General features: G+C 35.8%; 1 protein-coding gene across 3 annotated transcripts in view; it reads left to right on the top strand.

Moving 5' to 3' along the window:
• The window catches only part of PRKG1 (protein kinase cGMP-dependent 1), a 1,342,121-nt gene that overhangs the window by 271,542 nt on the left and 1,049,361 nt on the right, over nucleotides 1–21,218 (top strand). For all 3 annotated transcript variants that reach the window (XM_036027548.1, XM_028511229.2, XM_028511228.2), the window contains exon 2: nucleotides 20,928–21,094. In XM_036027548.1, the coding sequence (XP_035883441.1) occupies nucleotides 20,971–21,094 (124 nt within the window). In that variant the 5' untranslated portion in view covers nucleotides 20,928–20,970. The remainder of the gene's footprint in view (nucleotides 1–20,927; nucleotides 21,095–21,218) is intronic.

Genomic DNA, 21,218 nt, shown 5'->3' with positions numbered 1-21,218 from the left:
ATTTTCTTTCTAATGAATTCATTCCTGCATCTTGACATAAAGCTTTCCAAGACTTCTGTCTCCCTACTCCTTCATTTAGAAGTTAACTTGAAGTGAACTCATAAGAAAATAAAACTTAAGAACTCAAACTCTTAAAGATCTGAAAACTCAATTCAGAATTTTAATGTTTCTCAACTGTTTCTTACATTGGCCATTATAAAAAAAAATCTTAATTGCATTCTTATTGCTTCTACATTTAATAATTATTTGTTTTTTAGAGACTTCAATAAAAAGGAACTGTGAGTTTAATATGCCAGATGGAAATATTTGCAAATTGTGCACTTATTGAAAATTCTCAAATCTGTGTGCAGATGTAGGCAGGGTTTTGTCACCTCAATTCCACACAACCTGTATTCTGACCCTGGGTATAACATTAATTGACTGATCTTGCCAGCTTCCTCATTTTTATAACCATGAGTTGGATCTCTTATGTGGTGATTTCTTGTACTTGGAAACCTTTGGGTTGTTGGTATGATGGTGTTTTCATTGTGACATACAGTAGACTTGAAGATACTTTGCGAGGAGACCTAGTACCCTCTGTTACTGTAAACTGCCTGGGAATATGACAAATTAAGCATATATGGCAAGATACAAGTGGAGAAAATAATAGAACTATAACCTTTTGTAATTCCTCTTTTGTCATATACTTAATTGAATATAAATCTTTTCGCTTCCTAAAGAGCTATTTCTAGAACAGAAATATGAATTTTAATTCATTTCCTTTACTAGATATTTAGATAACATCATAGTTATATTGCTGAACCATACTCTGGTCTTATCTAACAACTGGAATGGCATGCCATTTCCCCCAGAGTCTGTAATATTTGGTACTACCATCCTAAAATATTGTTTCATAAACAATCATAAAAGTATTGCTAATTATAGAGAAGTAGAATGACTCACTATCCCAACTTATATATAGTTCAGAAACTCCTTTAGGAATGATAAAATTGATGAAAAATTTGGATTTTGGCAGCAATTTAGAATATTTCCTCATTCATTTACTTACTAGGTGTTTTTTTGCTAGACATTAATTTCTCAACCATGCTGGGTTTATAGATTATTTGGGTGAGAGCAGATATTGAACAAGAAATTTCAAGGTGAATTTTATAAACGGAGAGGTAAAGGGTGCTGTGGGAACTGAGATAGGGTGGTGAATTTATCTGGTTCGAAGGGATGGATCAGTAGAGGATGGCTGGGGAAAACTTCCTGATGAACAGATGTTTAGCAGAGATCTGAAGAACAGGCAGGTAAGGAGCCCCAAATCAATTTGAGGAAACTGTTTTAAGCAGAGGGGCTTTCTTCTTTGGAGTTTTTAAAGCCAGAGTGAGTGTCCAAAGAAGACTAGTACAGTTGTAGTACAAGTCCAAAAAAGAAAATGAAACATGAGGTAGACCAGAACTTGAGTGGGTTTTTGAAAGCCATTGTCAAGATGTTGGTCTTATTTAAGGGAAGTTATTTAAGAGTTTTAGGAAGGGGTGGAGCTGAAATCAAAAAGTATAATTAGAATTGTATTTTTAAAAATAATTCTTAATTGTGAAATAGTTTAAGACTCACAAGTATTCATGAAAATGGTAGAGAACGTGTTCATGTATCTTTTACTCAGTTTCCCCTAATGACACTATGTTATATAACCATAGTGTAGTGTAAAAAAAAATCCAGGAAATTTATGTTGTTATACTGTTATTAAATCAGATATAGACCTTATTTGGATTTCACAGTCTCCACAAGCTGACTATGTGTGTGTATGCATATGTGTTTACTTCATTACAATGTGTAGAAAGGACTGGAAAGGATTGAGTGTGGATGCAGGGGAAAATTTTGAATCAACTTGAAGTGCAGTTGGTAGATGAAGGCACATTAAATAGTAAATGGCATGGAGATGACTAGAAGTGGGTAGATTAAAAAATGAAAATTAAGAGTTAGAAAGGATCACTGGGTCATGGTGACTAGTTAAGAGTTGTGAGGGAAGGAATGAAGTCAAAAATGACCTCAAGATTTATGTATTGAGCAACTGGGTGGGTGCCGATGCTACTGGTTAAGGTTCAGAGGTCTAGAGAAGAAGCAGATGTATTCAGAAAATGCATTCAGTGTGACCTTGGTGAGTTTAAGATAACCTGTGTAGGCAAGAAGTCTTTCAGCTGGAGGTCTAGATATAGATTTAGGCATTGTCAGCCTTTAGTAGTAGTTTTAGTAAGCTTATCTAAGGAGAGTATGTTAAGTTAAAAGAAAAAAGACTTATAGTAGAGCCCCAGGAACTATTAATCTTTAAGTGGATTGACAAGAAGGAGGAGCTTGTCAGGAGACTGACAGGAAATAACAGAGTCAAGGTCTGGGAGGAAAGAGGGAGAGGGGAATGGGACAGTAGGGAGTTGGAGAGGGAGAAAAGGAGGGGAAGGTGGAGGATGGGGAGGGAGCGGGGGAGGGGAAAGTCAATGGGGAGAAAGAAGGGGGTGGAAAGGGGAAAGAGCGGAGAGACAAGGAAAATGAGTAGATTGATATTATATAAGCAAAGTGAGTGTTTCACAGAATAAATATACTGGTAACCTCTGTTTCTTTGCTCCGATTCCACGCAAAGTCATGATTGAGAAGTTTCTTGTGGTTCTCTGTGTATGCCATTATTTTATTTTTAAAATCCAGTAGTTACAGTTTTGCAAACTCAACTTGAAAATAAAGTGTGATATTTTCTGCCACATTGTTAATGTCTTCTAAAATGGTATTTTGGATTGACAGTACTTGAATATATCATATTTTATTAATCCATTTTTTTAAAGTGATCAGAAACTTTAAAAATGAGGAGAAAAACCTGACAAACTATGCATAAACATTTAGGTTTAACAAAATCCAAAATATTTTTACATGTGAGCACATGTAGATTTCACATGATATGATGTGTAATTGACAGTACATATGTCTGACAGCTGGGTCATGCCCCAGTGCAGCTGAAATTAAATTGGAAGTTTGGGTCCTGGCTATACTTTAAAAATTGTCCCAATTGACTCTAATGTCCTATGTGGGTAGTAAATGATTTGAACATAGAAATACTCTGGCAATCTTAGATGAGAATGTTCTATATAGTAACAGACAAAGATATGACCTAATAGAAGCCTTATTGATACCCTATAAAGAAGGCCATGCTAAATAAGTTTTCCTGAAAAAAAAAGTAGCAGCAGGTAAAGAAATTGTGGGGTGGAGGGGTGGGAGTTATAAGGGGGATAAATGGTAATGGGAAAAATACAGTAAAAAAAGAAGAAAAAAGAAATAGAACATAAGAAGTGTGCAGTGTACCCATTGAATTGGGAAGTGATCCTCCCAAATCCCAAAGGGGACTCAGGGTTGGAGTTAGTGGGCAAGCGTCTGATTGATAGCAGGTTTATGCTAAGACTAGTTCAGAATAGCCAGATGAAATAATATCTCCTAAGACCATTTGACATCAGGTGTGGAGAAAAGGTCATTCCAGTTCAAGTAAGAAAGCTAAGCTAAGGTTTAAGTTAAAAGAATGATGTAAGAAAAGGTTGGTGATTAAATGTAGTAAGAAGAAATGCACTTGGATTTTGCTAGAAGTGTGAGGAGGTTCCATAATAAATTGAAAATTACTTTGGGGACTTTCAGTAGGAAAGAAGGTAGTATCTTGTTGGTTTCTATAATGTACTAGGACAATGATAGTAGGTGTATCAGGGAGAGGATAAGAAAACTATGTGCCAAATTTAGTGTAAGTTCACAATGGAGCATCTGGTTCCACGAATTTAGGCAGAATTCCAACTGGGTATGTACGGAGTAGAGAAACAGGTAGCTTAGCATACCATTATTTCTGAAATTGTTGATTAAAATTAAAATTATAATGAAAAACATATACTTTTTACTTAGCCATTTACTCCCTACCATGTTTTCAAAAGGGTTTAAGTAGCTAAGAAGCTGGATTTAGTGGCTAGACTTATCCATGAATGTGAAGAAAAAATAGTAAACATGATACTAACTTCAAGAGTCAAGAGGGAAATGAGGTATTCATTTTATTAACCATGAGCAAGGCTTTTTGCCATACTGACATTTAGAACTTCAAAATACTATATTTGGTGCAGAAATCTTAATGATCCTCACAGTGCAGTCTGTTTCTCTGAATGGTGTCATTTACAATACAATCCTCAGCTTAGGCAGTAAATGGAGGGGAGGGTAATGAGGCTTACCGATGCTGAGAGAGTGAGTCAACGTATAATTAATATTGAGTCACTCTCATGTTCTCTATTGCCTGCTTTCCTGCTTAATGGCATTTTATCTGCAGTAACTGGGTATGAAAATAAAATCTGTTAAACAAGTTTCTTGTACGGATTAACCTGTCAGGTTGCTAACAAGTGTATTTCTTCCACACTTTTCTTCTCACGCAAAGATGGCAGTCTAATTTTAATTTGATTCATGTTCATTGCCATTTTGCTCTGATAAATAAGGAGGAATTCAGGCTCTTAAGATTATGCATACACACACAGATAATGTGACCTTCTCTTCATGTAGTCTTACAATAGACTTTGTAGACTTGAGTACATATCTATATTGTATGTGTGGTATATGTGTTGTGTATGGTTTCTTAAATGTGGAGGATGGCAGGAAGTCTTCTTGGATTTTTTATAAGTAATGATGTTTCCAATCAAGTTTCACTGGCTGTAACTTGATTGGAAACATCAAGTTACCTTATGCTTAATGTAAACTGAGGAATAAAGCCATAATAAAGGTATTTTTAAGCTGGGAAGTGATCCTCCCAAATCCCAAAGGGGACTCAGGGTTGGAGTTAGTGGGCAAGCGTCTGATTGATAGCAGGTTTATGCTAAGACTAGTTCAGAATAGCCAGATGAAATAATATCTCCTAAGACCATTTGACATCAGGTGTGGAGAAAAGGTCATTCCAGTTCAAGTAAGAAAGCTAAGCTAAAGTTTAAGTTAAAAGAATGATGTAAGAAAAGGTTGGTGATTAAATGTAGTAAGAAGAAATGCACTTCGTTTTTTTTAAGGTCTTTTTTTTATAAATGGGGACAATGGGGAGCAGTGCTTATTGTGGCTAGACTAAAGCAGAATATTGACTTATAATTAATGATTCAATCATGTTAGAGTGATTTAACAAAACTAATCATTTTGAAAAATATATGTCTAATGGGAATCAAAAGGAAAAGTTAGGTGTTTCTTCTCCTTGAAATCTTCCTTCCTGTCACCTCCCTGATCTTTTCTTTCTTATTTCTGACACTTTTCAATCTCTTGTGAGCTTCTCTCCCTGGACCCACCCCTAGTTTGGTTTGGTTCCCTGTAACCTCTCCAAGTCTAAGCTAAGCCATCTCAGTCAACAGCACCATTGTCTATCAGTTGCTTAAGCTGGAGACCTATGATTGCTCTCTTTTCCCATCCCCACATTTAATCTGCCTGTAAATCCTAGACCTTCTACTTGCAAAATATACTGTCAGTTCATTCACACTTCTGCCCATCTCTACTGTTACCCTCCTAATCTGAGCCATCAGTTACGTTTTTCTTGAAAATAGTACAATAGCATCTTTTCTGAGCTTTCCTTCCTCTTCCACTTGCAGTTGCCTCAGTTCATTGATTGAAAACCTAGCGGTATTTTTTTCGTCTTTTCATTTTCTTTTTTTAAAAAGTTATTGTTCTAGTACATTTGTCCCAATTTTCCCCCATTGCTCTCCCCTGCTCTGCCTCCCATAGCCAATCCCCACCCTGTTGTCTGTATCCATGGGTCATTTATACTTGTTCTTTAACTGGGCCCTTCCTCTTCTTACCTCCCTTATCCACTCCCCCACTCCTTCCTTGTCCCTGCCAGTTTGTTTTTTATTTCCAAGTCTCTGGTTCTATTTTGCTCATTTGTTTGTTTTGTTGACTTGGTTCCACCTATAGGTGAGATCATATGGTATTTGTCTTTTGTCACCTGGCTTACTTCATGTAGCATAATGCTCTCCAGTTCCATCCATACTGTGACAAAGGGTAGCAGTTCCTTCCTTTTCTCTGCTGTGTAGTATTCCATTGTGTAAATATACCACAGTTTTTTGATCCACTCATATCCTACTGGGGTTTTTTAAGCATAAATAAGACCATGTCACTGTCCTTGTTTTACCCTGTTAACATTTCCATTTCACTGAGAATCCATTTGTTTTCCACAGTCTTCAAGGCCCTGTCTAAATGAACCCCATCTTACATCTTCAAGTTCATCTCTAGCCATCCTTCCTCTTATCAGATGTTCTAGCTCACAGGGGCTTCCTTCTCCAAACTTGAGCCCGAAAACATTCTGTTCCTTTTCCTTTGAGTATCTTTCTTGTAGATCTCCTATGCATTGGCTCAGTTCATCCTTAAATCTCAGCCTAAATATTACATTTTCAGACAGTACTTTATTTTACATCCCAAATAGGTCTTCCCCTTTATTCTACATTTAGCACTCATTTTGTAACCTTCCAAATACTTTTTCCATTTTAATAATATTATATGTTTGTTTGTTTACATCTATGTTGTCTGTCCTCTACCACTAGATTTGTACTTTAAGAAAGTAAGGACTCTGTCTATTCCACTCATCCCTGTGCACCCAAGGCCACATATGAGGCCCTCAGCAAATGCTTGTTGGGTGAATAAATGAATGAATGAATGAATAAATATATAAATATGAATATGAAAGGATGAATAAACTGTATAAGGGTTAGGATGAGCATATTGCTGTCTAAAGGTTAACTAACCAATACACCTGGAGCAGCAAGATCTTGAAGAAGGGCTCTGGGGTAAAAAATGGAATGTTACATCAACCATTTCCCTAACTATTTAGACTGACTGATTTGCTTCTGAAAGTTTTTATTGGGAGGTTAAAGTTAGATAACATATACAAAGCACAGCAATTAAAAATGCTCAAAAGACTTTTTCCTAGGGAGGTCTTCCTGTACCTAGACTCTACCTATAAGAAAAGGTAATGTGTCTTCATAACTTACCTACTTTTCTTTACATTCTTTCATTCCTTTCCTTTCTCCCTCATTCATTCTGGAGAGTGACACAACTGTAGAAACCATGAAATGGGCTGTGTGGGAGTGTTTGTCCAATGATCTCTATGTCTCTAATAACACGCATCTAGGGGTAGGTTATAACCCAAACACTCCATGAAAGAGTCCCCTCATTCTGGAAACCATTTCCCTGGGAATATTCTGGAAGCATTGCCTTCTGTCTGCCCTCTGAATCCTTTTGTTCCATCTACCTGCCTCAGGTTGAAGAGTCAGTGTCTTGGGCTCAGTTCTTCCTGAATTTCCTTTGGATTAATTCTTTCAGCTATTTATCTTTAATGTTCAAACCCACTTTTACTCAGTACCCTACAACTTCAGGAATCGAGTCCTCCCTTCTACAGCCTGAGTCTGAGTTTTGGAATCTGGGCCTGACAAAACCTTTAAGTCCCCTTTTTGACTGGCTGGTGGGATTCAGACAGTGTTAGATTATGTACCTGCAAATATATTGTTTGCTGTTCAAGTATATTCTGTGTTATGAACCCCATGCCTTCTACATTTATTTATTACACTCATCTTCTTGGCTTCATGGTCTGCCTAAACTTCTTTATGGCTTCTCTGATTATTTTTTTGTCCTTCTCTCACTTATGCATGTGACCTTATTTCACAAAGGATACAATTTCATGACTGATTTGTCAGATTTGTAGGTATGGCTCATTTCCATAAATACCATACTCATGTCAGCCATAATGCTATGTCACTTTTTAAATCACTTTGTGGATAATTATGGTGGTGTTATAAACCTATGAATCACTGTTGCTTATATTTACCTGCAGTGACTGAATTTGAACCTAGAAGTGCTGTGTTGGAAAAATAATAAATATTTGCCACTGAAAAGGACAAATCTTTAAAGGACAGCATGGTACAAGTAGATAAATAGACACTAGTGGTCTCAAGTTATAAAATCACATTCATTTGTCTTCCTTATTTCCTTCCTCCCTTTTTTCCCACCCTCTCTCTGTCTTTTTCACTAATAATTTAAGGTAGCTAACTCATTAGATTATAATGCATATACAATTATACTAATGTGTTTTCTTTAGTTTATAAATCATGCATATTAGATTTCTACTATGATAGTATAGAAAGCATTAATGTTTAGAATCTTATATCCAGACTTTGAAATATATCTATATTCTAGGTTGTTAATTACATAAATTACAAAATTAATATAATTTTGAGTTTTTCTTGGAATATTATATTTTAGCATATGTGCATAATGAGAACTTCCTTTTTATTTTGAATTCAAATTCAGATATTCACCCAAATTGATAGTAATTTTTGTACACTTTATTCTCCTACATATCTGTATGTTAAATTCATCTGAGGCAGGTTTGTTGGAAGGGAGGGAGAGGCAGAAAGGAGGGGAGAGAGAGAGTGAGTCTGTGCCCAAGGCAGAGAAGAGAAAAAATGCAAACACAGAGGAATCCAGAGAAGTTAAATTTTATTCCTAAATTCAAGAGGGTTTTTTTTTCTGTATTAGAGGTTATCTTTCGGTGAAAGCCACAGAACATGCTCAGACTTCGGTAATGTGGAGAATGAATTAGATCAGAGAAAGAATCTCTCTGAATGAACCACCATGGAATTTTTTAAACCATAGAATTATTGTCAAATGGTCATAGTTCCCTGCTGATACTGGTGCAATAGCTTTGTTAAGTCTTTGTTCAAGCGAGTTTGAACATTAAAATGGCTGAAGATGAGAGAGACAGAGGGAGAGAGGGAGAAAGAAAGACAGAGACACAGAGAATATGAGTGTGTGTAATGAAGGATTTATTTCAGACCAGTAGTCAGCAGGCCAAAGTTCTACTTTAATCTCTAACACAAACTTGGCAGGTACCTAACCCCTTTGTGCCTTTGTTTTCTTATCTGTCAAATAGGGATACTAGTAACATCTGTTCTACCTACTGCACAGTTTGTGGTGATAGTGAACGAAATGGTCAGATGTGGATTTGCTTTGAAAGCATGAAATGCTCTCTGCAGATAAAAGGTCATATTTTCCAAGTATAGCGTTCTTACTGTTGCAGAATTAGAGATCAGTGAGAAGAACATTTGCTTTTGGATTTTATAATTGGAACACTATACTCAGATTATCAATACATTTTAGTGTGGTGGGCCCAGAAGTCAAAAACTTTAGGAGAGTGTGGCTTAGAAATCAAACTGGTTTATCTTTAAATCTCTCTCTGTCTCCTACTGGTCTGATAACATTGGACAGGTCATATAAGTGCTTTGAGTCGCAGTTCTACCTTAGCAAACTTAGCAATTCATCTGAAACTTAAGTGAGGTAAAACTCTTTGTTGTGGAATAGAGAATAACCACTTAGCCAATAGTAATAGTAGCAGCAGCAGCAGTAGTAGTAGTGTATTACTATTACTATGGTTACATGTCATGTTGTTATCATTGATTAATTATTCACTTTGGTTAAGAAGCCTCGAAACCACTACACTTTTACAACTAGGAGCATGATTGTTTTTAAATTTTACTTATTTAAACCATTTCTAAATATATATGCCATCTCCCTTTAGGCAGACTCAAAGTATGTAATGTATTCAAAACCTAATGCAGACGAAGCTGATCTGCCTCCCAGTACCTGCATGCCACTGTGACAAGGCTATATTTGGCTTTAATTTTCTGGAAGCATCACTAGGGGAAATAGTGAATGATCCAACTCCTGATTTCCAGCCCAATGAAAGTATACATGTTTTGGAGGTGAGAGGTTGGTAGAGAAATGCTATTTTTTCCAATGCTGAATTCAAACAAATGAAAGATAATTTAAAATATAAGTTGATTTGTTCCAGAGATTAAAAATGAGAAGCATCTGAACAATAGAATTTTTTCAAAAATGTTTCATTGATAATCAATTTTAAAATCAAACCACTGCAATAATTGGAATGACAATGCATAACACATGGTGATAAAACGCACTGGGTTTCAAAGAATGACACAAAACCCCATGGTCCCCAGTCTGCACCCTGTGGGCCGGGTCACTGGGGTGATGTGGACCTTAATGGATGCTCCTAGTGTGATCATGTTGACCTTGCTGGAAACGAATGAATCCTAGAACTCTATTGTGTAGTTTGAAAGAGAAAATATTGCTTGAAAACGTTATATTGCATTATGCCAAATGTTTTCTTCCCAATTGTTGCTCTGTTTTGCAGTTTAAATATTTAAATTTCAAAAATAGTTAATTCATAATCAGGCCCCATTGTTCTTAGATTCTGTAATGTAATGTGTACAGTCTTATGTATTCTCATAGAAAACACTTTTTGGTATTTCTCTGGAACTCTGCAGTTGTACTTCTATGACAAGAAAGGGGAGCTTATAGTACAAGAGTTTGATCTGAGCTCTGTTGGAGACTGCCCTATTTTAATTTAGGTTCACCAGTGGGAAGTAGCTGTTAAATGTGTTTCTGGAGCACTGACTGACTTAAAGAGTTGAATGGGAAACTTTAATACTGACTTTTTGGATGTTGATGAACAACTACAATGATTGCAATACTGGTAGTATTTCATCTTTTCTTAAGTCTGAGTAGTATTGCTTTGTATAAATGTATCACATCATCTTTTTTAAAACTTTTTAAAAAAGATTTTATTTATTTGCTTTTTAGTGAGAGAGGAAAGGAGGGAGAAAGAGAGGGAGGGAAACATCAATATGTGATAGATACATCCATTGGTTGTCTCTCACATGGCCCCACTGGAGGGCCTGGCCAGCAACCCAGGCATGTGCCCTGACTAGTAATTGAACCTGCAAACTTGTTGTTCACAGGCCAGTGCTCAATCCATTGAGCCACACCAGCCAGGGGTGTACCACAGCTTTATTCAGTGATCTGTTGAAAGACACTTCAGTTATTTCCATATCTTGGCCACTATGAATAGTATTGTAGCAAACATAAGAGTGCATATATCTTTGCAAATAAATGTTTTTAAATTTTGGGGACAGATACTTAGATGAGGGATTGCTGGATCATATGGTAACTTATATTCTTATTTTCTCAAAAAAACTGCCATACTATTTTCCATAGTGGCTATATCAGTTTACATTCCCACCATCAGCAAATGAGAGTTTGTTATTCTCCACAACCTTTCCAACACTTGTTATTACTTGTCTTGTTGATAATAGCCATTCTGATAAGTGTGAGGTTGTATCTCATTATAGTTTTGACTTGCATTTCCTTAATAGCTAGTGAAATTGAGCATCTTCATATATATCTGTTGGCCATTTGTATATCGTCTTGGGAGAAGTGTTTGTTTAGGTCCTCTGCCCATTTTTCTTAAATTAGATTGTTTGATGTTGAATTGTGTGAGTTCTTTGTATATTTTGGGTATTAACCCCTTGTCAGGGCTGTTGTTTGCAAATCCTTCTCCCATTAAATTGGTTGTCTTTTTGTTTTATTGCTGATTTCTGTTGCTATGCAGAAGCTTTTTAGTTTGATATAATCCCAGTCATTTTTTTTGCCTTTATTTTCCTTCACTTTGGGGTTGAATTCATTAAATCTTCTGTAAGACCAAGGTCCATAAATTCAGTTCTTCTATGTAATTTGTTCTTTCAGATCTTATATTTAGGTCTTTGATCCACTTTGAGTTGATTTTTATATATGGGGAAAAACTGTTTTGTACTTTCATTCTTTTGCATATGGCCTTCCCATTTTCTCAGCATGACTTATTGCAGGAGATTTTTTTCTCCATTGTATATTTTTGGCTCCTTTGTCAAAGATTATTTGCCCATATACAAGTGGGTTTTTTTCTGGGCTCTCCATTCTGTACCATTGTATTTCTTTTTATGCCAATACCATGCTATTTGGATTATCATCACTTTGTAGTATAATTTGAAGTTAGGAAGAGTGTACCTCTGGCTTCGTTCTTTTTTCTAGAATTGCTTTGGCTACTCAGGCCTTTGTAGTTCCATACAAAGCTAATGATTTTTTGTTCTATTTCTTTAAAAAATGTCATTGGGATTTTGATGGGGATTGCATTAAATCTGTTCATTGCTTTGGGTAATGTGGACTTTTTAAATAAAATTTTTACTTTTAGAGAGGGGAAGGGAAGGAGAGGGGGGAAGGGAGGGAGAGAGGGAGAGAAACATCAATGTGTGGTTGCCTCTCAAGTGCTCCTTAAAGGGGACCTGGCCCACAACCCAGGCTTGTGCTCTGACTAGGAATCAAACTGGCGATCCATTAGTTCCCAGGCTGGCTCTCAGTCAACTTAGCCACACCAGCCAGAGCAACATTTTTAACTCTATTGATTCTTTCCATCCATGAACATAGAATCTTTTCATTTTGTTGTGTCATTTTTCAATCTCTTAATAATGCTTTGTATTTTTGAGTATATAGATCCTTCATATTCTTTGTTAAGTTTACTTCTAGATATTTTATTCTTTTTGTTTCAATTACAAAATAATTTTTTAAAATTTCTTTTTCTTACATTTCACTGCTAATATGTAGGAATGCAGTGAATTTTTTTACATTGATTTTTGTATCCTGTAACTTTACTGTATTTGTTTGTTGTTTCTAATAGTTTTTTGGAGGAGTCTAGCTAATAGTTTTTTGGAGGAGTCTTTAGGGTTTTCTATGTAAAGAATCATATCATCTGCAAAAAGTGACACTTTTACTTCTTCATTCCCAATTTGGATGCCTTTTATTTCTTTCTCTTGACTGATTGCTCTGGCTAGGATTCCAGTACTTGTTGAATAAGGCTGATGAGTGGGCATTCCTGATCTTACAAGAAAAGCTTTCAGTTTTTCACCATGGAGTTTGATATTAGCTGGGGGTGTGTTATACATGGCCTTTATTATGTTGAGGTACTTTCTTTCTATACCCATTTTATTGAGTGATTTAATTATAAATGCATGTTTTTTCTAATTAAATGTTTTTTATGCATCTATCAATATGAGTATATGATTTATATTCTTTATTTTGTTAATGTGGTATATTATATTAGTCAATTTGTGTATGTTCAACCATCCTTGTGCTCCTGGAACAAACCTTTCTTTTACATAAACCTAGCGGTACACACATACACACACACAAAACACACCAAACTGAGACATATAACTGAAAAAAAAGAGGAAAGAGGGGAAAAAAGTATGGAACACCACCCAACAAAACAGCAGACAGAAACACAGAGGGAAATAACCAATGGAGGCCCAGAGCTACTAGAAAACAGAAGATAAAATGGCTATAGGAAATCTTCATACATCAATAATTACCCTAAATACAGATGGACTGGATTCACCAATAAAAATGCACAGTGTATCAGACTGGATCAAAAAACAGAATGCAACTATATGCTGCCTTCAGGAGACACATCTAAGCTACAGAGACAAATAGAGACTCAAAGTGAAAGGGTGGAAAATGATTCTCCAAGGAACTGGCATCCACAGAAAAGCAGGTGTAGCCACACTTATATCTGACAAAATACACTTCAAGATCACAGAGGTAACAAGAGACAAAATTGGACATTTTATAATGATAAAGGAGACACTACATCAGGAAGATGTAACACTTCTCAGTATATATGCACCCAATCAAGGAGCATTGCAATATAAAGCAACTACTGAGAGAACACTGAGAAAGTGAACTGAGAACTGCAGAGAAACTGACAAAAACACAATTGTAGTAGGGGTACTGCAGTGGCATTTGACAGCTATCGACGGATCATCCAAACAGAAAATCAATAAAGAAATATTGGCCTTAAAATACACACTATACCAAATGAATGTAATTGCCATTTGCAGAACTTTTCATCCCAGGACACAAGATTATAGATTTTTTTCCAGCACACATGGAATATTATTCTCAAGGTTAGACTATATGCTGAGACAAAAAACCAGCCTTATGAAACTTAAGGAGACTGACATCATACTAAGCATATTCTCTGACCACAATGCTTTGTTAGAAATCAACAGCAAAAAGGAACAAAAACACCCCATGAATATGTGGTAATTAAACAGCATGCTACTTGAAAATGACTGGGTCAAAGAAGAAATAAAAGGTGAAATCAAAAGATATATAGAGACAAATGAGGATGACAATACAGCATAGCAAAACTTCTGGGATTCAGTGAAAGCAGTAATAAGAGGGAAGTTTATATTACTGCAGGCCTATCTCAAGAAACAAGAAAAATTTCAAGTAAACCACCTAACATATTTTAAAGAACTAGGAAAAAAGAACAAAAGCAGCACAAAGTCAGCAGAAGAAAGAAAATAAAAATTTGAGCAAAATTTAATGAAACAGAGAACGAAAAGACTATACAAAAATTATTACAACAAAGAGCTGGTTCTTTGAAAAGGTGAATCAAATGGACACACCCCTGGCTAGGTTCACTAAGGAAAAAAGCAAAAAGACTCATATAGACCAAATCAGAAATGAGAGAGAAGTTACCAGACATCACAGAAATGCAAAGGATCATACTACAATACTATGAAACACTTATGCTACCAAATTCAATGACTGAGAAGAAATGACTAAGTTCTTAAAAATATATAACCTTATATATAACCTTTCTAGACAAAATTATGAAGAATTGGAAAGTCTAAATAGACTTATCAATAGTAAGGAAATTGAAACGACCATCAAAAATCTCCCCAGGGCCAGATGGCTTCACTACTGTATTCTAATAAACATTCAGAGATGATTTGATACCTATCCTTCTCAAACTTTTCCAAAATAATGAAGAAGAGGCAATACTGCCTAACACATTTTCTGAGACCAGCATCGCTCTGATACCAAAACCTGGCAAGGATAACACATGCACACATGCACACACACACACAGACCAGTATCTCTGATGAATACAATGCAAAAATCCCAAACAAAGTGCTATGCTAGCAAATCAAATACAACACTACATTAAAAATAATACACCACTGCCAACTGGGGTTCATGACCGCATTTGGCCATGAGAGTGAGATAGCCATAGCAGAGTCTGTTGATGTGAGAACGGTCTGAAATTTGTTAAAAACTGATTTTCAGTTTTGAGGAAATATCTAACTTGGCCAATACCTTTGTGAGATTAAATTTTATATTTTAAAAATGTGGGCCGACTGTTATTTCTTAGCTCTCTGCCAGCTATACTACCTCCAAGGTTCATTCAGGAAAGCTGTTAGGCAGGAAATAGGACCCACTGGGCAGAAATTTAACAGTTGGGGCGGTCAGAGGACTATTCCAAGAGTTTTTCTTGCTTATAGGATATTAATCGAATATTTCACAGTAAGTAGATGGAGTTGTCTGCTGCAATAACTCCTGGAATTAGAAAACCTTAAGTGGTCTTGCAGTCGCTTTACCTGAGTAAAAGAGCTACGAACCATCAATGGAGGTTTGGGCTTTTCAGTTGCCAACTTCAGAGATGGTCTTATAGGTCAGCAGTTGTCAACCTTTTCCATCTCATGGTACCCATAAACAAATTACTAAAATTCTGCAACACATCAAAAATATATTTTTTTGCTGATCTGACCAAAACTAGGTGTAATTTTGATTCATTCGTGCCAGAGGGCTATTGTGTTGGCTGTTGTCATTTTTTCTTATTTGATAATTTAAGGGAAAAGACATCAGTTCCCCTAACTAAATGTTCAGGTATTACTTGTTTTAAATTTTTTTGCGGCCCACCAGTTGAAAAATCGCTACTGTAGGTCAAGGTGATCTTGAAACTGTTTACTGCTTCTCCTGACATTTGAATCTAGAAGTGACTATTGAGAGCTAGAGAGATTTAATGAGTGTTTTTAGCCAAAAAGTTGATTAAAGAAGTTTTGTACTCTTTTAAATGACTTTAGCTGATTTTATTAGTAGTAATAATATGATAGCTTTGATAAGTTTTTAAATGCCTGGAAATCTTTGTCAAATGAAGGGATCAGATATTAATTTCCACATTTCTGGGCATGCTATTTGGGCCATATTTACTACTGCCTGGCATGTGTTCAGGGGGAAACTAATCTAAAGAGTCAGTGAATGGAGAGTAACTTTTCAGCCTCTAGAGATAGCCTGAAATTGGAAATGAGACCTCATTGTCTCCTAATATGTAAAAGTTGGCTGAGAGTCCAAGCCACTGTAAGATTAATGAGACAGTTCCCAAGACTTTCAACTCTAAGAATTTCTTAGTAACAATAAGTTATGCTTTTAGCATCCATTAACTGATGGAATGCATGACAGAAAGCCTCCTTGAACTCAGCAACATTTAAAAATAAATTCATATTATTTACTCTTTATATCTAATAGAGTATCTGTAAATCACACCTCCTCTTATAATCCTTCACTGGATTCCGAAGGCTTTAGGATAAAATAAAACTCTTTATCACAGCCTTTAAGGTCCTGTGAGACCTGCCTCCTGTCCCCCTTTGTGTCACTCTCCTGTCCCTTTCCTTTTTGCTCACTTTATGTTTCAGCTAGAGATCAGGTGCACTCTACCTTCTGGAATTCTGAAAGCAGGTTGACTTTGTATTAATAGCTTGAAATTGGGTATGGCAGGAGTATTTATACCATGGAAATTGGCAAGCACTACAAACCACAGCTTTTTTTTCTTTTCCCTGGAGTGCCAGTTTACCAGCACACTATTATATATAGCTAATACTTTAGAGGCTAACAGTTTGATGATGACAAATCAATACAACTAGCACAAAATAACCAAATTACTCTTATTTCAAAAGCCACAAACTGGGGCCATGGAAGATAAAGTTTTGTTTTGTTTTGTTTTAAATGGATTATTTGTTCACAGAAGCAGACAAGAAAGATCAAAATCAAGATCTTTGTGTTTGCCTCTCATACCTCCCAGGTCAGACTGCTGATTTCTTGCAAAATGATGTTAAAATATGTACTCTGGGTTGGAGCAGATGGCCACGTGCTGGAACTTGTGATAGTAGCTCTCTCAACTCCCATGCTAATAATGCAGTTCATCTGACCTCATATGCAGCATCAGATCTGAGTTACAGTGAATGTTTTAGACTATTTCTTTAGGAAAAGGAAAATATTCAAGGAAGATTTAGGTGAAAGCATTGGTTGATTATAATTTATAGATTATGTTGGAGCAAGAGGAGATGAATGAGAGTTGACCTATGTTTTTGAGTCCTTCAATGGGAAACATTGGAAAATTACATGAAAATGTATGGCTTTAAGTATTACTGCAACTCCCAAGAACAACTTTCAGAACAACTTGTACCTCTGTGATCCTACTACACAGAGGTACAAGATTTCTATCTGGTTGTCAAGGCAGAGATAGAATATTTGTGCTATTCCAGAGGCAAACGTATTATTGGACAATACCTCTATGAAGGGGTAAGTGATAAGACATAGGTACTGTATTTCTCAGTTTGTATTGAAGTGACACAAAAGTATATATATGAAAGCCTCAAGTTTGTTTTTGAAGAGACTTGAGATTGAATGTTTGCCATTTGAGAAGCAAAAACAACCTGAAATTCCTCTCTCTTCCTCCCCACCCCGACACTTTTGATAAACATTTGAAAATTTGGATAATTTGAAGGGATTGTGTTAGATCTCATTGTGCCATCCTTTTAATGTCTTCATAAAATAGGCTAACAATACTGTTTATGAGACTGGAGAAAATGGCTTTCTTCAATCATCTGAAAGCCATTTAAGTATTCCTAGGAAGAGAGATTTATTTATAATCTTACAACATTTCTAGGGCTTATATTTTTTATAGAGTACTATTAATATTTCCAAGGGTAAGATACCATCTGCAGCTAGACATACCAGGATCCTGAGATTGATAACACCTGATCTTTGTTTTATTAGAAAATATGAACCTATCGATGGTCTCATCCTCTGACCCAAACAAAATAAAGTTTAGTAAAGAGAATGTTATCAATTTGATTAAAATTAATTTTATGAAAATAAAGTAAGTTCTGGTATTTGGAAAAAATAATCCTAGAACAATAAGTGAGTTCCTTTGGAGGTATTACTGATGTTGTTGAGGTTAGGAATGGTGAAGATAATTAGAATCTCAAGAAGATCATGACAGGTGAAATCATTCAGAAAGCTAAAAATCATACCATTTTATTCATATGTGGAATATAAAACTGAAACTCACAGACACAGACAATAGTATGGTGGCTACCAGAGGAAAGGGGGTGTGGGTAAAAGGGGCCAAATTATATGGTGTTGGAAAATGATTTGACTTGGGTGTTCAGCACACAATGCAATGCATAGATCTCGTATCATAGAAATGTATATTTGAAACCTATATGCTCTTATTAACCAACTTTACCCTAATAAGTTTAATTAAAATTTTAAATAAAGGAAAGAAGGCAGGAAGGAATGAAGGAAGGAAGGAAAGGAAAGCTCATGAAAATCATAGATGGGGACAAAGTTTTGTGTCTGGTGTTGAAGACTCAAGAAAACCAACTCTTGCCCTGGCTGGCGTAGCCAAGTGGATTGAGCCAGGGCTGTGAACCAAAGTATCGCAGGTTCAATTCCCAGCCAGGGCACATGCCTGGGTTGTAGGCCACAGCCCCCAGCAACCGCACATTGATGTGTGTGTGTGTCTCTCTCTCTTTCTCCCTCCCTTCCCTTTCTGAAAATGAATAAAAAATAAAATCTTTAAAAAAAAGAAAGAAAATCAGCTCTTTACCTCAGGAGAAATAAAGTCTTAGCAATCCAGATTAAAAAGAATATAGCTAAGTAGCCCCATTAAACTAAGGTGAAGATTTTACAAATAGGTTTTTAAAATAGAGCCTATTCTGAAGTCCTTAATCACTGGCCATCTATTACCTTCTGTTTATTAGGGTAAAAATTCCTGACAGTATTTAAATGCAGGCTGTGTGAAAGAGAATCTATTAAAAAAACAACATTGACTATACCAGTAACTGTCAACCAGTAGTAAATATCTATAGCTAAATAATTATTTAAATGAGCAATAGCTTTTTATTTTTTCTAATAGCATGATTATTTTTTATAAACTAACTTTAAAATTTAAAAAATCAATATAAAAAGAATTCTCATTCTAGAAAATTTTGTAGAGAAAAGTAGGAAGAAAAAGAATATTATTCTGTCATCAAAAGCAACTGAAACCAAGTGTCAATGTCTTATTTTCTTCTGATACTATTTCAAGTCATAATTGTATATTCCAATCCTACCCTTTCTACTGCTACTGCTGCAATCACTACTACTACCAGCTTTATCCCCCAACATTTACTGAAAGTAACTGTATTTTCACCGGCCCTCACATATAATTCTGTTAGGTTGGTAATTCATAAAATGCCATTGTACAAGTGATGAAATGGAAAGTCAGAAAAGTAGGACAACCTGGTCAAGGTATGATAGCGGGCAAGGCTCAGATTGGGTTCTGCATACATGTAATAACTTCAAAATTATTTTCTTTACATCATCACATGCCTGCTTTCTTATTCTAAAATAATGATGTGTTCTGCATTTGTACTTTAAAAATGGTACAAGAATTTTCCCATGCCATTAACACTCTTTATAAACATAATTTTATTTGCATTATAACAGTCTATTTTACACATATTTTCCATATTGATGCATTGTAATTGTTTTCATTTTTGAGTTTTTAATTAAATTAATTGGGGTGATATTGGTTAATAGGATCGTATTGGTTTCAAGTGTAGATTTCTATGATACATGATCTATATATTGCATTGTGTTCCCACCACCCAAAGTCAATCATTTTTTGTCACCATGTATTTGGCCCACTTTTCACTTTACTGACCCCTTACCTCCTAATTTCTTGAAAAGAAATCATTATAAAACATGATGTGTGAAGGCTAGTCCAATCAGACTGAGGCCTAAGTGAAAAGCCACCTAGAAACAGGCAGGGCTGATGCTTTAGTTGGTATTCACAGGTCATTTAGCTGAAAGCCACTTGCTAAGCAAATGTGGACAGGGATCAGCTTATAGTCAAATGCGTTTCAAGTTTAGACTTTTAATATAAAATCCCAAATGTGTTGCTTCCCTTCTATGTTACTATGGTCTCTGCTTTCATTTTATACAGTTTCTGACTTCTCTGACGGTATTCTGATTATGTGATCTTCTGATATTTTGTATTCTTAGGAAGCCATTTGGAGTATCTTATCTCAGTGAATCAAATTATCACCATCTTTTAAGTTCTACAAAACTTTCCTGCTAAACACTGAATCCCAATTACAGAATTTGTAAATATTTTTCCCATGACTACTCATTTAATCCTATATCTAACTTATGTTATGTTTGAAACACCTTGTTCAGTAGAATTTTATCTTTTGGGGTACCTCAATTTTAGTTGCTTAAGGAAATAAATATTCTCTACAGAAGGATGAGAAATGGAGAAAACCGGTTACGTTTCTACCAGTTGTATCAAACAACTAATTAGGAATCTGATTCTTACCATTTTTTCCTTGAGCACCCATACTATAACTAGTATTGGGGTAGATAGATGGTAGGAATAGAGTGAAGAAAAAAAAACAACTAAAAATGATACCTCCCTTCATGGAGCACAAAGTCTAGTAGAAGAGGCATAACATATCCTGCTACTCTTTCATAATATATAAATACAGTAATAATAGTATTCCATAAAATGTTGTCTTTTGATCATATTTATTCTTGAACTAAGTTGCAGTCTTCATTTTAAAATGTCCGTTGGTTATTTCACAATATTTTTTGCTAAAAAAATTCTTCAGCAAAATAGAATCATATGGTTTTGCTTGTTAGTCACATATTCACTAAATTATACTTTACTTAAAGGAAAAATTTTCAGTGCCTTACCTGCAGCCATGGAATTACTGTGACCTGAGGTCTTTCAGAAAATTGTTGGATTCCTGACAGGAAAGTGTTTGTAGTGTGCTAGGACACTGTACTGTATGGCTCTGCTAACCCTCCGAAACTCTGGCAGCACTTGTCAGATGCACCAGTAAATCCTCCCTTTCTTGCCCTAGGTCCAAGGATCTCATCAAGGAAGCCATCCTTGACAATGACTTTATGAAGAACTTGGAGCTGTCGCAGATCCAGGAGATTGTGGATTGTATGTACCCAGTGGAGTATGGCAAAGACAGTTGCATCATCAAAGAAGGAGATGTGGGGTCGCTGGTGTATGTCATGGAAGGTACGGTTTCTCACCCTGCTCCTTTGACAATCAAATATTTCCCTTTCATCTTATCACCCTGCACACAGACGATGTGAGGCAATTTCGTTTTTCCCTTTTTTGTGGTTGTTGAGAAACAGTTTGA

The sequence above is a fragment of the Phyllostomus discolor genome, chromosome 5 (assembly GCF_004126475.2).
Source record: "Phyllostomus discolor isolate MPI-MPIP mPhyDis1 chromosome 5, mPhyDis1.pri.v3, whole genome shotgun sequence".
Classification (NCBI taxonomy): domain Eukaryota; kingdom Metazoa; phylum Chordata; class Mammalia; order Chiroptera; family Phyllostomidae; genus Phyllostomus; species Phyllostomus discolor.
The sequence above is the reverse complement of the archived record's forward strand: the minus strand, read 5'-3'. Positions and strand labels throughout refer to the sequence as shown.